Source organism: Hypanus sabinus, chromosome 5, assembly GCF_030144855.1.
Source record: "Hypanus sabinus isolate sHypSab1 chromosome 5, sHypSab1.hap1, whole genome shotgun sequence".
In the NCBI taxonomy this organism is placed as follows: Eukaryota; Metazoa; Chordata; class Chondrichthyes; order Myliobatiformes; family Dasyatidae; genus Hypanus; species Hypanus sabinus.
Window position 1 is genome coordinate 154,401,032 of NC_082710.1, and position 16,319 is coordinate 154,417,350.

At 48.1% G+C, this 16,319-nt stretch overlaps 1 protein-coding gene across 1 annotated transcript in view; it reads right to left on the bottom strand.

The window, feature by feature from the left end:
- Positions 1-16,319, bottom strand: part of LOC132394796 (zinc-binding protein A33-like) — a 45,042-nt gene that overhangs the window by 28,482 nt on the left and 241 nt on the right. The window contains exons 2-5 of the mRNA XM_059971203.1: positions 7,178-7,634; positions 6,455-6,550; positions 3,860-4,093; positions 7-29 (exon numbers count right to left, since the gene is read on the bottom strand). Of these exons, the coding sequence (XP_059827186.1) occupies positions 7-29; positions 3,860-4,093; positions 6,455-6,550; positions 7,178-7,597 (773 nt within the window). The 5' untranslated portion in view covers positions 7,598-7,634. The remainder of the gene's footprint in view (positions 1-6; positions 30-3,859; positions 4,094-6,454; positions 6,551-7,177; positions 7,635-16,319) is intronic.

Below are 16,319 nucleotides of genomic sequence, written 5' to 3' on the forward strand. Positions count from 1 at the left end.
CCTTACCTTTCTGTCAGATCTTTGATGTCCTGCAAGAGAGGAAAGGGAGGGACAAACATCAGTGTCAGTAACACAGATCTCTCGGCCCCTCGACCAGCGCACTGAAGTGCTGGTTTGAGTGGAGCAGTGCCTCAGGGGAGCCCCCTCCCCTAGAAATTATCGACAGTATTCCCCCCCCCCCATACAGATAGGATACGTGCCTACCCATGAACCCCCAACACACTCGGGCTCGACTCCTCCGTGTACACACAGGCTGCGTTTGCAGTGGTTGGAGCCGCTGCCTCTCAGCGCTCCGGAGGCCGGGGTTCAACCCTGAGCTCTGGCACTGTGGAGTCTGCACGCTCTCCCTCTGACCGCGTGGCTTTCCCCCGAGCGCTCCCGTTTCTTTCCCATATCACAAAGACGCGTGGGTTGGTGGGTTTGTTGGCTGCTGTGTGGGTTAGCGTAAGCAGTTGGTTACATGGACCTGGGAGAAAGGGCTTGACCATAAGACATAGGAGCAAAATTAGGCCACTCGGCCCATTGAGTCCGCTCCATGGCTGATTTATTATCCCTCTCAACCCCATTCTCCTGCCTTCTTTCCATAACCTTCGACACCCTCACAAGACAAGAAACTATTAACCTCCGCTTCAAATATACCCAATGACTTGACTTTCACAGCAGTCTGTGGCAACGAATTCCACAGATTCACCACCCTCTGGCTAAGCAAATTCCTCCTCATCTCTGTTCTCAAAGGACATCCTTCTATTCTGAGGCTGTGCCCTCTGGCACTGGACACACCCACTATAGGAAACTTCCTCTCCATATCCACTCTATTTAGGCTTTTTAAAATTCAATAGGTTTCAATGAGGTCCACCCTTCTATACACCAGCCAGTACAAGCCCAGAGCCATCAAACACTCCTCTTACATTAACCCTTTCATTCCTGGATTCATTCCTGTGGTTCTCCTCCGGACCATCTCTAACGCCGGCACCAGCACTTCTTAGATAGGTGGCCCAGAACTGCTCTCAATACTCAGGCATGGTCTGATCAATGCCTTATAAAGCCTAGGCATTATATCCTTGCTCTTGTATTCTGGTCCTCTTGAAATGAATGCTAACATTGCATTTGCCTTCCTCACCACCGACTCAACCTACAAGTTTATCTTTAGGGAATCCTACACGAGGACTCCCAAGTCCCTTTGCACTTCTGATTCTGAATTTTCTATGATTTAATTCTTTCTACCAAAGTTCACAACCGTACTCCATATTCCATCTGCCACTTCTTTGCCCTGTCTAAATCCTTCTGCAAACTCCCTGCTTCCTCAACACTACCTGCCCCTCCACCTATCTTCGGATCATCCAAAAACCTGGCTACAAAGCCATCAATCTGTCATATATCGGTGATTCGTAATGTGAAAAGAAGTGGTCCCAACGCTGACCTCTGCAGAACCCAATTCGTCTCCAGCAGCCTACCAGAAGTGGTTCCCTTTTCCCCCCCACTCTTTGCCTCCTGCCAGTCAGCAACTCTATTCATGTGGATTTCTTTCCAGTAATACTATGGGCTCTTATCTGGTGCAGCGTCTTGCAAAGGCCTGAAAATCCCCTGGCTCTCCTTTGTCCATCCTGTCTGGTAACTTCTCAAAGAATTCCAACAGATTTGTCAGGCAGTACTCCTACCTCATCTCCATTCTCAAAGGACGTCTTTCTATTCTGAGGCTGTGTCCTCTGGTCTTAGACTCCCCCACCATAGGAAACATCCTCTCCACATTCACTCGGTCAAGGCCTTTCACCATTCAATAGGTTTCAATGAGGTCACCCCTCATTCTTCTGAATTCCAGAGAACACAGGCCCAGAGCCATCATATGCTCTTCATATGACAAGCCACAAGTAATGAACTGATCTGTGAGAACAGTATGCAAGACAAGCTTTTCAAAGTATCTCAGTACATGTGACAATAATACACCAATTCCAATTCCAGGTGGAGTTAGCGAAATGTCCTCCTCAGTGCGTCAGCAGACTATCCCAAAGATGTTGGGTCCAGTCCCCCTGACTTTGGAGAAAGCCTCCCACTGGTCTAGTTAAGTCAAGTTTATTGTCATTTAACTATATTCATGTATATAACACACAGTGCCTATAAAAAGTATTCACCCCAGTTGGAAATTTTTAAGTTTTATTGTTTTACATTATTGAATCACAGTGGATTTAATTTGTCTTTGTTGACTCTGATCAACAGAAGAAGACTCTTGTGTTATTAATTACAAATACAAAACAAAATAATTGATTGCATGTGTTCACCCTGCCATTTAATATGACACACCAAATCATCACTGGTGCAGCCAATTGGATTCAGAAATCACATAATTAGTTACATGGACTGCTGTTTCTGGAGAATTGTGCACAGTCAAGATGTTTCAATTGATTGTAGTAAAAACACACCTGTATCTGGAAGGTCCAACTGCTGGGGAGTCAGTATCCAGGCAAAAACTACTCCATGAACACAAAAGAACACTCCAAACAACTCCGCAAAAAGGTTATTGAAAAGTATAAGTCAGGAGATGGATACAAGAAGAATTTCAAGACACTGAATATCCCTTGGAGTACAGTTTAATCAATCATCAAGAAATGGAAAGAATATGGTACAGCTGTAAATCTGCCCAGAGCAGGCTGTCCTCAAAAACTGAGTGACTGTGTAAGAAGGGGACTAGTGAGGGAGGCCAACAAGAGACCTATGACAACTCTGGAGGAGTTACAAACTTCAGTGGCCGAGATGGGAGAGACTGCACATACAACAACTGTTCTCTGGGTGCTTCACCAGTTGCAGATTTATGGGAGAATTGCAAAGAGAAAGCCACTGTTGAAAAAAAAACACATGAAATATCAACTAGAGGCACGTGGGAGACTCAGAAGTCAGATGGAAGAAGGTTCTATGGTCTGCTGAAACCAAAATTGAGCTTTTTGGCCATCAGACTAAGCACTATGTTTGGCATAAGCTAAACAGCACACATAATCAAAAACACACCACCCCTACCGTGAAGCACGGTGGTGGCTGCATCACGCTGTGGAGATGCTTCACTGCAGCAGGCCTGGAACGCTTGTGAAGGTAGAGGGTAAAATGAATGCAGCAAAATACAGGGAAATCCTGGAGGAAAACCTAATGCAGTCTGCAAGAGAACTGTGACTTGGGAGATTTTTTTCCCCACAAGACAATTACCCTGCAAATAAAGCCAAAGCTATACAGGAATGGCTTAGAAACATCAAAGTTTGTGTCCTGGAGTGGCCAAGTCAGAGTCCAGACCTCCATCCAATTCAGAATTTGCGGCTGGACTTGAAAAGAGCTGTTTACTCACGATCCCTATGCAATCTGACAGAGCTTGAGTGGTTATGCAAAGAAGAATGGGGAAAAATCGCAGTGTCCAGATGTGCAAAGCTGATAGAGACCTATCCACACAGACTCAAGGCTGTAATTGCTGCCAAAGGTGCATCTACTAAATATTGACTTGACGGGGATGAATACTTATGCAATCAATTATTTTGTCTTTTGTAATTAATTCAGATCACTTTGTAGAGATCTGTTTTCAACTTGACATGAAAGTTTTTTTTCTGTTGATCAGTGTAAAAAAAAGCCAAATTAAATCCACTGTGATTCAATGTTGTAAAACATTGTCTAAAACATAAGAACTTCCGGGGTGGGTGGGGTGGGTAGGTGGATACTTTTTATAGGCACTATTTATAGCCATATAATGTATACATAAAATGAGACAATGTTTCTCCGAACCAGACAGACCAGCGTTCTTGTCTCCAGTTTGTGGAGGAAAGGAAGGCTGCTCCCTCCCTAATCCACTCATCCCGGAAGTAGCCTGGGATTCCCGGGATCCCACCTGGAGAAGTGTGGCTGGCTCCTTCTCGCTTAGCCTCTGCTGGATGTTGGCCATCTCGGACTCCAGGGCGGTCCTCTGGTGGCGGACGCGGCGGAGCATGTCCTGCATCTCCCCGAGCAGCCGGCTCTCCTCCTCCCGCAGCAGGTCCAGCAGACGGTCCTGCTCCTGCTGGAGGAACTGGCGGAGCAGGTCCAGCTCGGACACCATGCGCTCCCTCAGGGCAGCCGTCTTCTCCTGTGCAGCGAGGGGAGCACGGATTATCCTTCGAACTCATTCTCCCAACACTCCCCCCCCCGAATACCCTCCTCATATGGTTCCATGGTGGCCACCCTCTCCTGTGCCACAGAACGATGAGGTGGATCTCAGCGACCATTCCCCACAGGGTCGCGAGTGACCTTTCAACCTCCCACAGCCCCTGCTTCTACAACCCCCTCAGCTTCCTCTCCCCCAACAACCCTCCTCTCATTCCTCAGCATTCTACACTCAACACCCACCTTGAGCACCCCCTCTCAACACCCTCCCTTAATGCTTTCCCTTCCTCTCCTGCCCCAACACTCATTCTTTCATTCCCCCTCAACAACCCCCTCAGTACCCTACCCACAGTACTAATCCCCAAAGCCCCTCACCTCATACTCCACTAAACACACTTCCCTAAACACACTCCCCTCAATGTAGCCCCTCAATACCCCACTCAGAGTACTAATGCCCTAAAGCCCCTCCCCTCATAATCCCCTAAACACACTCTCCTCAATGTACCCCCTCAATACTCCTCTCTTCATTTCCCCTCAACAACTTCCTCTCAACACTTTCCCTTCAACAGCCATCCCCAATACCCCCCTCAATGTCTACTCAACATTTTCCCCTCAACACCTCACCATCACCCCCTGGGAAGATGGGTTTGTGTGTAGCTGTGTTAGTAATGCAGCACCACATGGGCAAACCAGCACGGAGCCAAGATGGGCACAGAGCTGCCCGGATCTCTCGGCTGACCATTGCATCAGGATGACACCTGATCGGTGAGGGGCAGAGTGGAGACAGAATGGATGGGGGGGCTTCCCCTCTGCTCTCTTCGCCAGGTATGCAGGGTTCCCCGGTCAGTGATGAGACGCTGGAGATCGGGCAGAGTCTCGTTCACACTCCTCAGCGACCCAGTCCAGGCCGATGGACCACCTCTCCTTGGGAGCAAGATAACCCCCTGACATCCCCCGCACGGTTCACTAATCAGGGTGGCATGGTATTGTAGCTGGGTTCAATCCCTCACCGTCTGGAATTTCTCCATGTACTCCAGTTTCCTCCCACGCTCCAAAAGACACATAGGTTAGGGATGTGCTATGCTGTTGGTGCCCTCAGTACATCCTTGGAATGTGTTGATCGTTGACGCAACGACACCCTTCACTGTACGTTTCGATACTTTGAAGTACATATGACAAACTTTTCTGGGCCTCCCTGCCGGTGAAGATTTTGAATAAGATGCACACGATTAAGCTTAGGGAGTGTGCAGGAGAGATTCACCAGGCATTGCCCAGACTGGAGAACTTGAGTTCTCAGGATAGCTCGGGCAACACACATAATTTGCTGGAGGAACTCAGCAGGCCAGGCAGCATCTATAGAAAAGAGTAAACAGGTGATGTTTCCGGATGAGACCCTTCATCTGGACTGATTCATTTGGGCTGAAACGTTAATTGTTTACTCTTTTCCGTAGACGCTGCCTGGCCTGCTGAGTTCCTCCAGCATCTTGTGTGTGTCGCTCGGATTTCCAGCATCTGTGGATTTTCTCTTCTTTGCCGATGGACAGGGGTTGCTTTTCCTGGAGTGAAGGGGGCTGAGGGGTGACCTTATAGAGGCTTATGAGGATCATAGAGTAGTGAACCAGGCCGAATCATATGGCAGGGGTGTCTAAAACTGGGAGGTAGAGGAGGAGGACATAGGGAGGAGGTTTAAAGGCGATCTGAAAGGATGAACTCAATTAGTTGTGTACAACATTCTGGGCCGAAAGGCCTGTTGCCATGTTTTACCTTTTGTGATGCAGCTAGCTGATCCCTTTTCACATGATGGAGGGGTCCTAAACTGGGTGACATGTGTTTAAGGTGAGGGGTGAGGTTTAAATGAGGTCTGAACAGTAAAAAATACCAGGTCATCATTACCCAGAGTGAGGTGGTGGAGGCAGGAACAGTAATGACATTGAAGAGACATCAGGACAGGTATCTGAATGAGCAGGGCACAGAGGGATAGGGAACGTGACTAGAATAGGAACACGTAGTTCCTGTAGTTGGCCATACTGCGTGACCCGGAGTTGGGTGCAAGACAGGCAAATCCAGTTTCGTTGTTGTGGGCAGGGTGGGGAGATCGGTCACTGGACAGTGCTGCTCCGGCGAGCTTGTCAATGATTGCTACACTGGACCGTGCTGCCGGACAGACAGTGGCTCTGGGCGTGGTGGTGCACATGACCCCAACCAGGTCAGGGCCACAGGCATCCCTCTCCTTACTGACTCGGACAGGGACCATAATCATACCCACAGTTGGGGCAGGGACTGGGAGGGGGTGTATTGTGGTATCACATCATAAGCGGTACAACAAGGAAATTCAAATAATCACCTTGAGCTCCACAATTTTTTCTTCTTGGCTGCTTTCAATTCCACTTAATACTTCAACGTGCTTCGCCAGCTCATTAGAAGACTCCTTTAGTTTCTCCTACAAGAGAAAGAGTCATCAGCCGACCCGGTCTCCCGGTTTCATGTCACCGGTGTGGCACTTGTCGTGATTCCGTGGGGATCGACAGCCCCTTGTCCAATCCGTTTCACTGCTGCTTTTAGAGGAGGAGGGGCAAAGGGCAAAGTGGAGACTGTGCAGAAGAGAGGGGAAGGAGAAGGGTCAAAATGAGAGGGTGCAAAGGAGAAATACGGGCAAATGGAAATGAGAGGGCAAGAGAAGAAAAATGGGCAAGCAGCGGCGGTCTGAGGAGAAGCAAGTGCAAGAAGGATTTGAGACAAATGGAGAGGGTGAAGGGGCAAAGGGGGTAGATGGAGAAGGGACAGAGATGGGGGTCAACAGAAGAAGGGAAAGGAAGATGGGAGCAAGAGGAGAGGAGGGAAAGAGAAGAAGGATTGAGAATGTTGTGTCAAAAGGAGAGGGGCAAGGAAGATGGGAAAAGAGGAGGGCCAAAGGGAGGAGAGGCAGGAAAGGGTTCTTGGATGGGGGCCAGAGAGGTTGGAGAAGGGGCAAGGGATCAAGAGGAGGTGGTGGTAGTGGTGGCAAGGAGAAAGCTGTTGGGATGGAGGGAATAGGGAGGTGGGAGATCCAGGAGGAGGGGGTCCTCACCTGGCAGAGCTGCTGTGCTTCATGGAGGGGCACAATGTGGTGGTCCTTGTGCTCTTTAGATACGCCACACACCACACACAGGGCCTCCTGGTCGTCCTGGCAGTACAGCTTGAGCCTCTCATCGTGCCAAGGGCAGAGGGAGCAGCCCGGCGCCCCCGTCCCTCCGGTGTCCAGCCGCAGCTGCCGAACCCTCTCCACGATGTTGGCCAGCAGCCGGTTGCTCTTGAGCCGGAGCTGGGGGAAGGTCTCCCGGCACTCGGGGCACCGGAAGCCCGACTCCAGCTCGCCCCACAGGCCCCCGATGCAGGAGCGGCAGAAGTTGTGCTCGCACTCCAGCCTCACCGGGTCCCGGAACAGGTCCTGGCACACGGGGCAGGTCACCTCGCTGGTCAGGCCCTCGGCCAGCATCCGGCCCGACATGGCCACCCTCCTCCCGAAACCAAACTCCGGCCCTCTGCTGACGTACGGCAAGATCAAAGTACATAGTAAATGTGTTATCAAAGTATGTATATGTTGCCATTTATTACCTTGGGTTTTATTTTCCTGCTGGCCTTTAAAGAAAATGAAAGAATTTTATGAAAAACACTACATAAAGACTGATAAACAGCCAATGTGCAAAGGAAGACATTGTGAAGATAAATGATAAACACTGAGAATTGGAGTTGGAGAGAGTCCTCGAAAGTGAGTCTGTGGGCCACAGGAGCAATTCGGCATAGTGGACTGAAGTTATCCATCCTGGTTCAGGCATTAGATGGTTGAAGGGTAAAAACTGTTCCTGAACCTGGTGGTGTTGGTCCTAAGTCCCCTCCTAAGTCCCAAAGGAAGAGGGTAAGAAGAGTAGTGAGAGTTATCAGGGCCATTGGCCACAACCTCTGAGGACGGTAACACGAGGGCCCGTTAGAGGGAGGCAGCGGGCAGGCTGGGGCTCTAGTCATCCGAGTTTCTTGTGGTCGTGGAAAAAGCAATTGCGTAGCAATGAGATTGGACGTTTTCTGAAGGACCCTGTAAAGGTGCATAAATTCATGCAGGACATCGAAAGGGTGAATTCACACAGTCTTCTACACAGGAAAGGGAATCAAGGAATGGAAAGCATAGATTTAAGGGGAGAGGGGAAAGATTTAAAAAGGACCGAGGGGCTACTTCCTGACCCAGAGAGAGGTCAGTGTTGGGAATGGGCCACCAGAGGAAGCGATTGAAGCAGGTCCATCAACAACATGTAAGAGGCTTTTGGATAGGTATACGGGTGGGAAAGTTTGAGAGGAGCATGGGCTGAGTGCAGGCAAATGGGGTTATTTGAGGCGAGCACTTTGGTTGGTGTGATCAAGTGCCATATGACTCGATGATCCTGATTGACTCGACCTCCGGTGCTGACTGGGTGTGGACTTTGCATGGGGGGGGGGAGGGGGTAGGTTTGGGACAGTAGTGGGGTCAGGGTATGAGCTCACTTACGAGTCTGGAGATGTACGGGGAGACAAATGAGATAACCCGAGACAGAGCAGGAGATGCTAATCTGGGTACGTTGCTTAAAATAACCAACCTGCCACCCATAGAAAGTCAAGAAGGAAATCAAACAAAACACCCGTCATCGAGGGGGCAGTGGAAATGTCTTGCGATAATGTGTCAGAAATACACTTACAACAGCCCATTCCTTACCAGCTAGAAATGACTCTACTCACTACATGGATGACTCAGGACTGTATTTCCACCAAGGTTCAGACTTACCAGAACCGGGAAGCCCCCACTTGTGCTTCTTGACCTCTGAGCCGTGAATCTCCACAGCCGGAGTTTGAATTTGACGGGAGGATCTTACTGGTGGACAGAAGCCCGAGAGGAGGGGCTCACAACACAAAGATACATTGATACTTATTGGTAACTCTTAAAGGGGCTATCCCCAAACGATTATCTGTAAGCAGAAACCCAAGGCTCGTGTGTTCAGTCCCTTTAAGTTTTGCAGGCAGAACAGAAACTCAACTCATGTGATCGAACCTTCAGAGTGAAAGTTTTGTGAGTGGAGCAGTGGTGCAGACCTGGAGTGAAATAATTGGGCAGTCAGCCAGAATTCAAGATTATTGATCACAAGCTCAAATCTCAGCCTTGCAACTGATGAAGTACGTAATTCATAAAGTGAGTCAGGAGAAGGGTCCCCGAGCAGAAACATTGACTCTTTTCCTCCCTCCACAGATGCTGCCTGCCCTACTGAGTGTTTCCCAGTTTATATTGCATATTTCAAACTTATTGAGTTCTTAAATATGGCAATCTTTAACAGGTTTGGTTGATGGGTGATAGTCAAAATTTGACTGTTTTATTTTTAGTCTTTGTTGGCTGTTTGTCAGTTCTTGTTTGGTGTGTATTTTTAATTGTTTCTATTGCATCTCTTTGTTCTACTGTGAAAGCCCGCAAGAAAATCAGTCAGCGCCATCATGGGCACTAGCCTTCCCAGCATCCAGGACATTTTCAAGGAGAAATGCCTCAAAAAGGTGGCATCCAACGTTAAGGACCCCCATCACCCTGGTCATGCCCTCTTCTCATTGCGACCAATGGGAGGAGCTGCAGGAGTCTGAATGCTCACACTCAGTGATTCAGGAACAGATTCTTCTCCTCTGCCATCAGATTTCTGAATGGACACTGAACCCATGAGCTACCTCCTTACTTCTTTTCTCTCTTTTTTCACTATTTATTTAATATAACAAAAAATATATATACTAACTGCAATTTACCTTTTTGTTATTATGTATTGCGAAGTACTGTTGCTGCATAACAACAAATTTCATGACATTATATTAAGTCTGATTCTGAAACTGAATCTCAGTTTAGTATATGGTGACGCATATGCACTTTGATACTAAATTTACTTTGAACTTTGAAATAAACATTGAATTGCCATTTTTTTTTAGCAAAAAGTAGGTTGAATAGAGTTGAAACATTGTCATAGGGTTTTTCCCAGGATCGGGGAATCAAGAACTAGAGAACATTTGTTTACGATGAGAGGAGAGAGATTGAAAAGGAAAATAATGGGTAACTTTTTTCACCCAGAGGGTAGAATAAGCTACCAGAGGAAGTGATTAAACAGATACATTAACAACATTTAAATTGTTACTGTATATGTGTTTTTTATGTTTGATATTGTCCCTGGTCAGGCAGACATTGTCTCATTTGACGGTATACATGTATATAGTTAAATGACAACAGATTTGACTTGTTCTCACATAGGGACATGGATAGGAAAGGTCTGGAGGCCTATGGGCCAAACTCAGGCAAATGGAACTAGCTTCGATGTGCACCTTGGTCTGCATAGACCAGCTGGTCTTGTTTCTGAGTTCCACCACTCTATGACTCAAACCTAAACCCCTCTCGTACAATTGACAATCAGTTTATTATTGTCACATGCTCCGCGGTGCAGTGAAAACTTTGTTTTGCAGCCATGCACACACACCACTTCACAGCAACGGTACATCGAGGTAGCACAAAGGGAAGTAAAGAGAATGTAAAATACGGAGTAAGAACACATTATTAATCATCCTTAAAGCATTAGAATTTAGATTTTAAAGTGTAGAACAGTTTTAAAAGAATCACAATCCAGTTTACTGCCACTGAAACAAGTTGTGAAGTTTGCTTTGTGGCAGCAGTATAGTGCAGATATAACAAATTACTGATAGTTCCAATAAAAGTTAGCAGACAGGAAATGATGTTGTTGTGAAAGAGACACCTGCATGATATTGATCTGTGGAGACAGTTTATCTACAGATATTTTTTATAAGCCCACCGATTCTCACAGCTACATGGACCACACCTCTTCCCACCCAGTCGCTTGTAAAAATACCATCCCCTTCTTTCAGTTCCTCTGTCTTCACTGCATCTGCTCCCGGGATGAGGCTTTTCATTCCAGAACTTTGTCCTCCTCCTTCAAAGAAAGGGGCTTTCCTTCTCCACAATCAACACTGCCCTCACCCACATCTCTTCCATTTCGGGTACACCGGCCTTCACCCCACCAGGAATAGGGTCCGCCTTGTCTCAACCACTAGTCTCCGTGTCCAGCACATAATGCTCCCTAACTTCTGCCATCTCCAACAGGATCCCACCACCACCTAGCACATCTCTCTTCACCCCCCCCCCCACTTTCCACTTCCCACAGGAACCGCTCTCTACGCAACTTTCTCCATTCATCCTCCTCATTGACCTCCCTCCTGCAACTTATCCTTGCAAGCAGAACAAGTGTCACACCCGCCCCTACACCTCCTCCCTCAGCAACACTTCACCTGTGCGTCTGTTGGGGTCATTGACTGTATCTGGTACTCCCAGTGTGGCCTCCTGTATCTCGGTGAGACTAGATGTAGATTGGGGACTGTGTCGCTGATAATGCGGGATCATCCAATGGCCATGCATTTCAATTCTACTTCCCATTCCAACATGTTGGTCCATGGCCTGCCCTACTGCTGTGATGAGGCCACACTCAGGTTGGAGGAGCACCACCTTATATTCCATCTGGGTAGCCTCCCCTTTGGCATGGACCTCAATTTCTTAAACTTTCAGTAATGTACCCTCCTCCTTTTCCTTCACTGTTCTCCATTCCCATTCTCTCTCTTGCCTGTGTGCTCCATTTGGTTCTCCTTCGCTTCCCTTTCTTCCATGGTCTTTTGTCCTCTCCTATTAGATTCCCCTTTCTCCAGATCTTTATCTCTTTCACCTATCAACTTCCCAGCTCTTTACTTCACTCCTCTCCCTCCTGGTTTCACCTACCACCTACCTACCACCTTATACTTCCTCCCTTCCCCCGCACCTTCTTCCTCTAACTTTTCATCTTTTTTCCCAGTCCTGATGAAGGTGTTGGCCCAATAGGTTGACTGCTTACTCTTTTCCATAGCTGCTGCCTTCTGTTTCTCCCTCATTTTGAGTATGTTACCTGCATGGTGTGTGGCCTCCCAGGTGCCAGGGTCAGTGATATCTCGGATCAGGTCCACAACATCTTAAAGGGGGAGGGTGAGCAGCCAGAAGTTGTGGTACATATTGGTACCAACGGCATACGTAGGAAAAGGGAGGAGGTCCTAAAGAGAGGATACAAGGAGTTTAGTAGAAAGCTGAGAAGCAGCAACTCCAGGGTAGTAATCTCTGGGTTGCTGCCTGTGCCACGTGCCAGTGCGGGAAAGAACAGGATGATTTACCATATGAAGGTGTGGTTGAGGAACTGGTGCAGAAGACAGGGTTTTAGGTTTCTGGGTCGTTGGGATCTCTTTTGGATAAGTTGTGACCTGTACAAAAAAGGAAGGGTTATGCCTGACAGACGAGTATCTTTGTGGGCAAGTTTACGGGAGCTGTGGGGTGGGCTGAAATTGATTTGGCAGATGGATGGAAACGTGCTTGGGCTGAGGATGGGGCAGTTTGTTATACAAGTAGATGCAGCGTGTAATGAGGCTGTGAGGAAGAAAAGGCTGAAGATAGGTGCCGTCAGTGGAATGAGTTGAAGTGTAGCATGGGGGCAGAATTTAAAAAAGATGAATACAATACTGAAGGTGGATGCATGCAGAATATTGATTAAAGTAGCTGATCTTGCAGTGCATTTAGGGATTAGCAGATATGATGTTGTAGGCATCACTCAGTATTGGCTGAAAGAAGATTACAGTTGGGAGCTTAACGTCCAAGGATTTACATTGTATCAAAAAGACAGGCAGGTAGGCAGAGGGGGTGGGGTGGCTCTTTCGATAAAAGGTGAAATCAAACCTTTTAAAAGAGATGACATAGGATCAGATGTAGAATCCTTGTGGGTAGAGTTAAAAAAAATGATAGGAGTTAAATACAGGCTTCCAAACTGTCGCTAGGATGTGAGATACAAATTACAGTGAGAGATAGAAAAGACATGTAAAAAGGACAATGTTACGATAGTTATGCGTGGATTTCAAACATGAGATACGTTAGGGAAATCAAGTTGGATCCCAAAACAGGGAACCTATGAGATGACTTCTTAGAGCAGTTTGTCCGTGAGCCCGCAATGGAAAAGGCATTCCGGATTGGGCGTTGAGTAATGACCCTGATTTGATTAGGGAGTGTAAGGTAAAGGAACCCTTTGGAGTCAGTGATCAAAATATGATAGAATTCACCCTGCTGTTTGAGAGGGAGAAGATAAAGTCAGATGTATCATTATTACAGTGGAACAAAGGGAATTGCAGAGGCATGAGAGAGGAACTGACCAAAGTTGATTGGAAGGGGACACTAGCGGGAATGATGTAGAGCAGCAACGGCTGGTGTTTCTGGAAGGAAGTCGGAAGGTGCAGGGAAGGTACATCCCAAAGGTTAACACGTTTTCTAAAGGGGAGAATATGGCAACCATGGCTGAGAAGGGAAGTCAAAGACAGCAAAGAGAGGGCATATACTATGGCAAAAGTTAGTGGGAAGGTAGAGGACCTGAACACTTTTAAAAAAAACACCAGAAAGCAACTAAACATATCAGGGGAGAAAAGATTAAATATGAAGGTAAGCTGGTCAATATATTAAAGAGGATACCAGAAGCTTTTTCTCCCCAGAGACGTGAGTGGATTTTGGACCACTGGAAAATGACACTGGAGGGTGTCAATTTCAGCCCTCCCCACAGCTCCCGTAAACTTGCCCACAAAGATACTTGTCTGACTCGGCGTAACCCTTCCTTTTTTGTACAGGTCACAACTTATCCAAAAGAGATCCCAATGACCCAGAAACCTAAAACCCTGTCTTCTGCACCAGTTCCTCAACCACACCTTCATATGGTAAATCATCCTGTTCTTTCCCGCACTGGCACGTGGCACAGGCAGCAATCCAGAGATTACTACCCTGGAGTTGCTGCTTCTCAGCTTTCTACTAAACTCCTTGTATCCTCTCTTAGGACCTCCTCCTTTTTCCTACATTGGGGTCAAAGAAATGGCAGATGACCTTAATAAGTATTTTTTGTCAGTCTTCATTGTGGAAGACACTAGCAGTATGCCAGAATTTGAGAATGTCAGGGGGCAGAAATGAGTACATTTGCTATTACTAAGCAGAGGCTATGTGCAGATTTGCAGATGGTACGACAAAGATACGCCTTATGTCCAACATGATGGGGCAGCCTACAGAGGAGAAGTCAGCGTCCTGACACAGTGGTGCCAAGAAAGCAACCTCTCCCTCAATGTTGAGGAAATGAAGGAGCTGATCGTGGATTACAGAAGGAACAGAGACCGGCTGGCCCCCAATGACATCAATGGGACTGTAGTTGAGAGGGTGAGTAGTTAGTTTCAAGTTCCTCAGTATACACTTCATCGAGGATCTCACCTGGGCTGTACACACTGGCAGTGTGATGATAAAAGCACAACAGTGCCTCTTTCACCTCAGAAGGGTGAAGAACCCCCAAATCCTCAGGACTTTCTACAGGGGCACCATCGAGAGCATCCCGACTGGCTGTGGCACCGCCTGGTACGGGAACGGTATTACTCTCAATCGCAGGGCACTGCAGAGAGTGGTGCGGACAGGCCAGAGCATCTGTGGATGTGAACTTTCCTCTATGCAGGACACTTACAGCAGCAGCTGTGTAGAGAGGGTCACCATTCCTGTAGTATGGTGACCAGATCTGCACACAATACTCCAGCCATGACTCTACCAATGATTTATAAGTTGTACCGAGACCTGCCTGCTGTTGTGCTCTTGGCAAATGAAGGCCAGCATACTGAATGGCTTCTTCACCACCCAGTCGCCTCTGCTGTCACTTCAGGGATCTTTGGCTGCCTCTGCTCCCCAGCATTCCCTGGGGCCTGGCCATTCGTGGTGTATGCCCCTTGCTAGCTGATCAGTTTCGACTCCCCACCCCCACCCAAAATGCACTCTCGGGGTTGAGTACCACCCCTTTGTGCCTCCATGTCAGACAATAGGATGGATTTTTGAAAGTCAGGCTTTTGGGGGTAGGAGGGGTGACTGGGGATGAGACGTGGGTGAGGGGCAAGTGAAATTCAGAACAATCTGGGTGCTGGAATCCAGTTCCTTCAGATCTTCATAACATCTTCCTGCCCCCTGCCCCCTTCATTGCCAACTAACTGCTGTCACTACACCCCTCCCTTGGTTATCTCCTCCTGTTCCTATATCCCACCCTCTGTTAACATCTTCTTGCCTCTACCCCTCCCTCTGTAACCCCTTTTCTCCCAACACCCTGCCCTCTATAATCTCCTCCCCTCACTACACCCCTCCCATGGTAAGCCCTCCTCCCCCTACACATTCTCTCTCTGTACCCCCTCCTTTCCATAAATCACTTCCTCTGTACCCTGCACGTCTCCTTCAGTAAACTTCTCCTAACCCTTTACCTCTGTAACACCCCTCCTCCCCTACAACTCAACCCCTGCAATGCCCTCCTCCCCTCATCTCAACCCTTGTAACCCCCTCCTCCCCTCATCTCAACCTCTGTAACCCCTTCCTCCCCCATGCCCCTCACTAACAACCCCCTCCACCTACACCTCATACTCTGTACCCCCTCCTCCCATCATCTCAACCTCTGTAACTCCCTCCTCCCCTCATCTCAACCTCTGTTACCCGCTTCTCCCCTACACTTCAACCACTGTAATACCCTTCTCCCCTCCTCCCCTACAACGCTCCCTTGGTAATATCCTCCACCTTCTAATCCCTTCCTCTATAACTCCTCCTACAGACACGCTCAGTCACCCTCTCCTTTCCTTCACTGCACCCTCTGTAACCCCTTCCTCCCCTGCGCCCCTCACTAGTACCCTCCTCCACCTACACCTCACACTCTGTACCCTGTTCTGTAAACTCTTCCTGCTCCTACAACACCTCCATAACCCACTCCTACTCTTGACAACAGCCTCTGTAAGCCCACTCCAGTCCCCACACTCCACCCTCTGTAATCCCCGCCTTCTCTATATCCCTTCAGTCATTAATACCCTCCTCCACCTACACCCCACTCTCTGTAATCACCTCTCCCCCCAATCCACTCTGCAACCCTTCCTCCCCCTACAAGCTTCCCTTGATTAACCCTTCCTCCTCAAAACCCCACCCTCTGTAAACCCCTCATCCCCATACACCCTTGGTAACCCCTTCCCCTACATCTCACCTTCTGTAACCCCCTCCTCCCCATGTAGCACCCTCTGGAACCTCCTCTTCCTATGCTTCTCCCTCTATAATCCTCTCCTCCCCTTCCTCT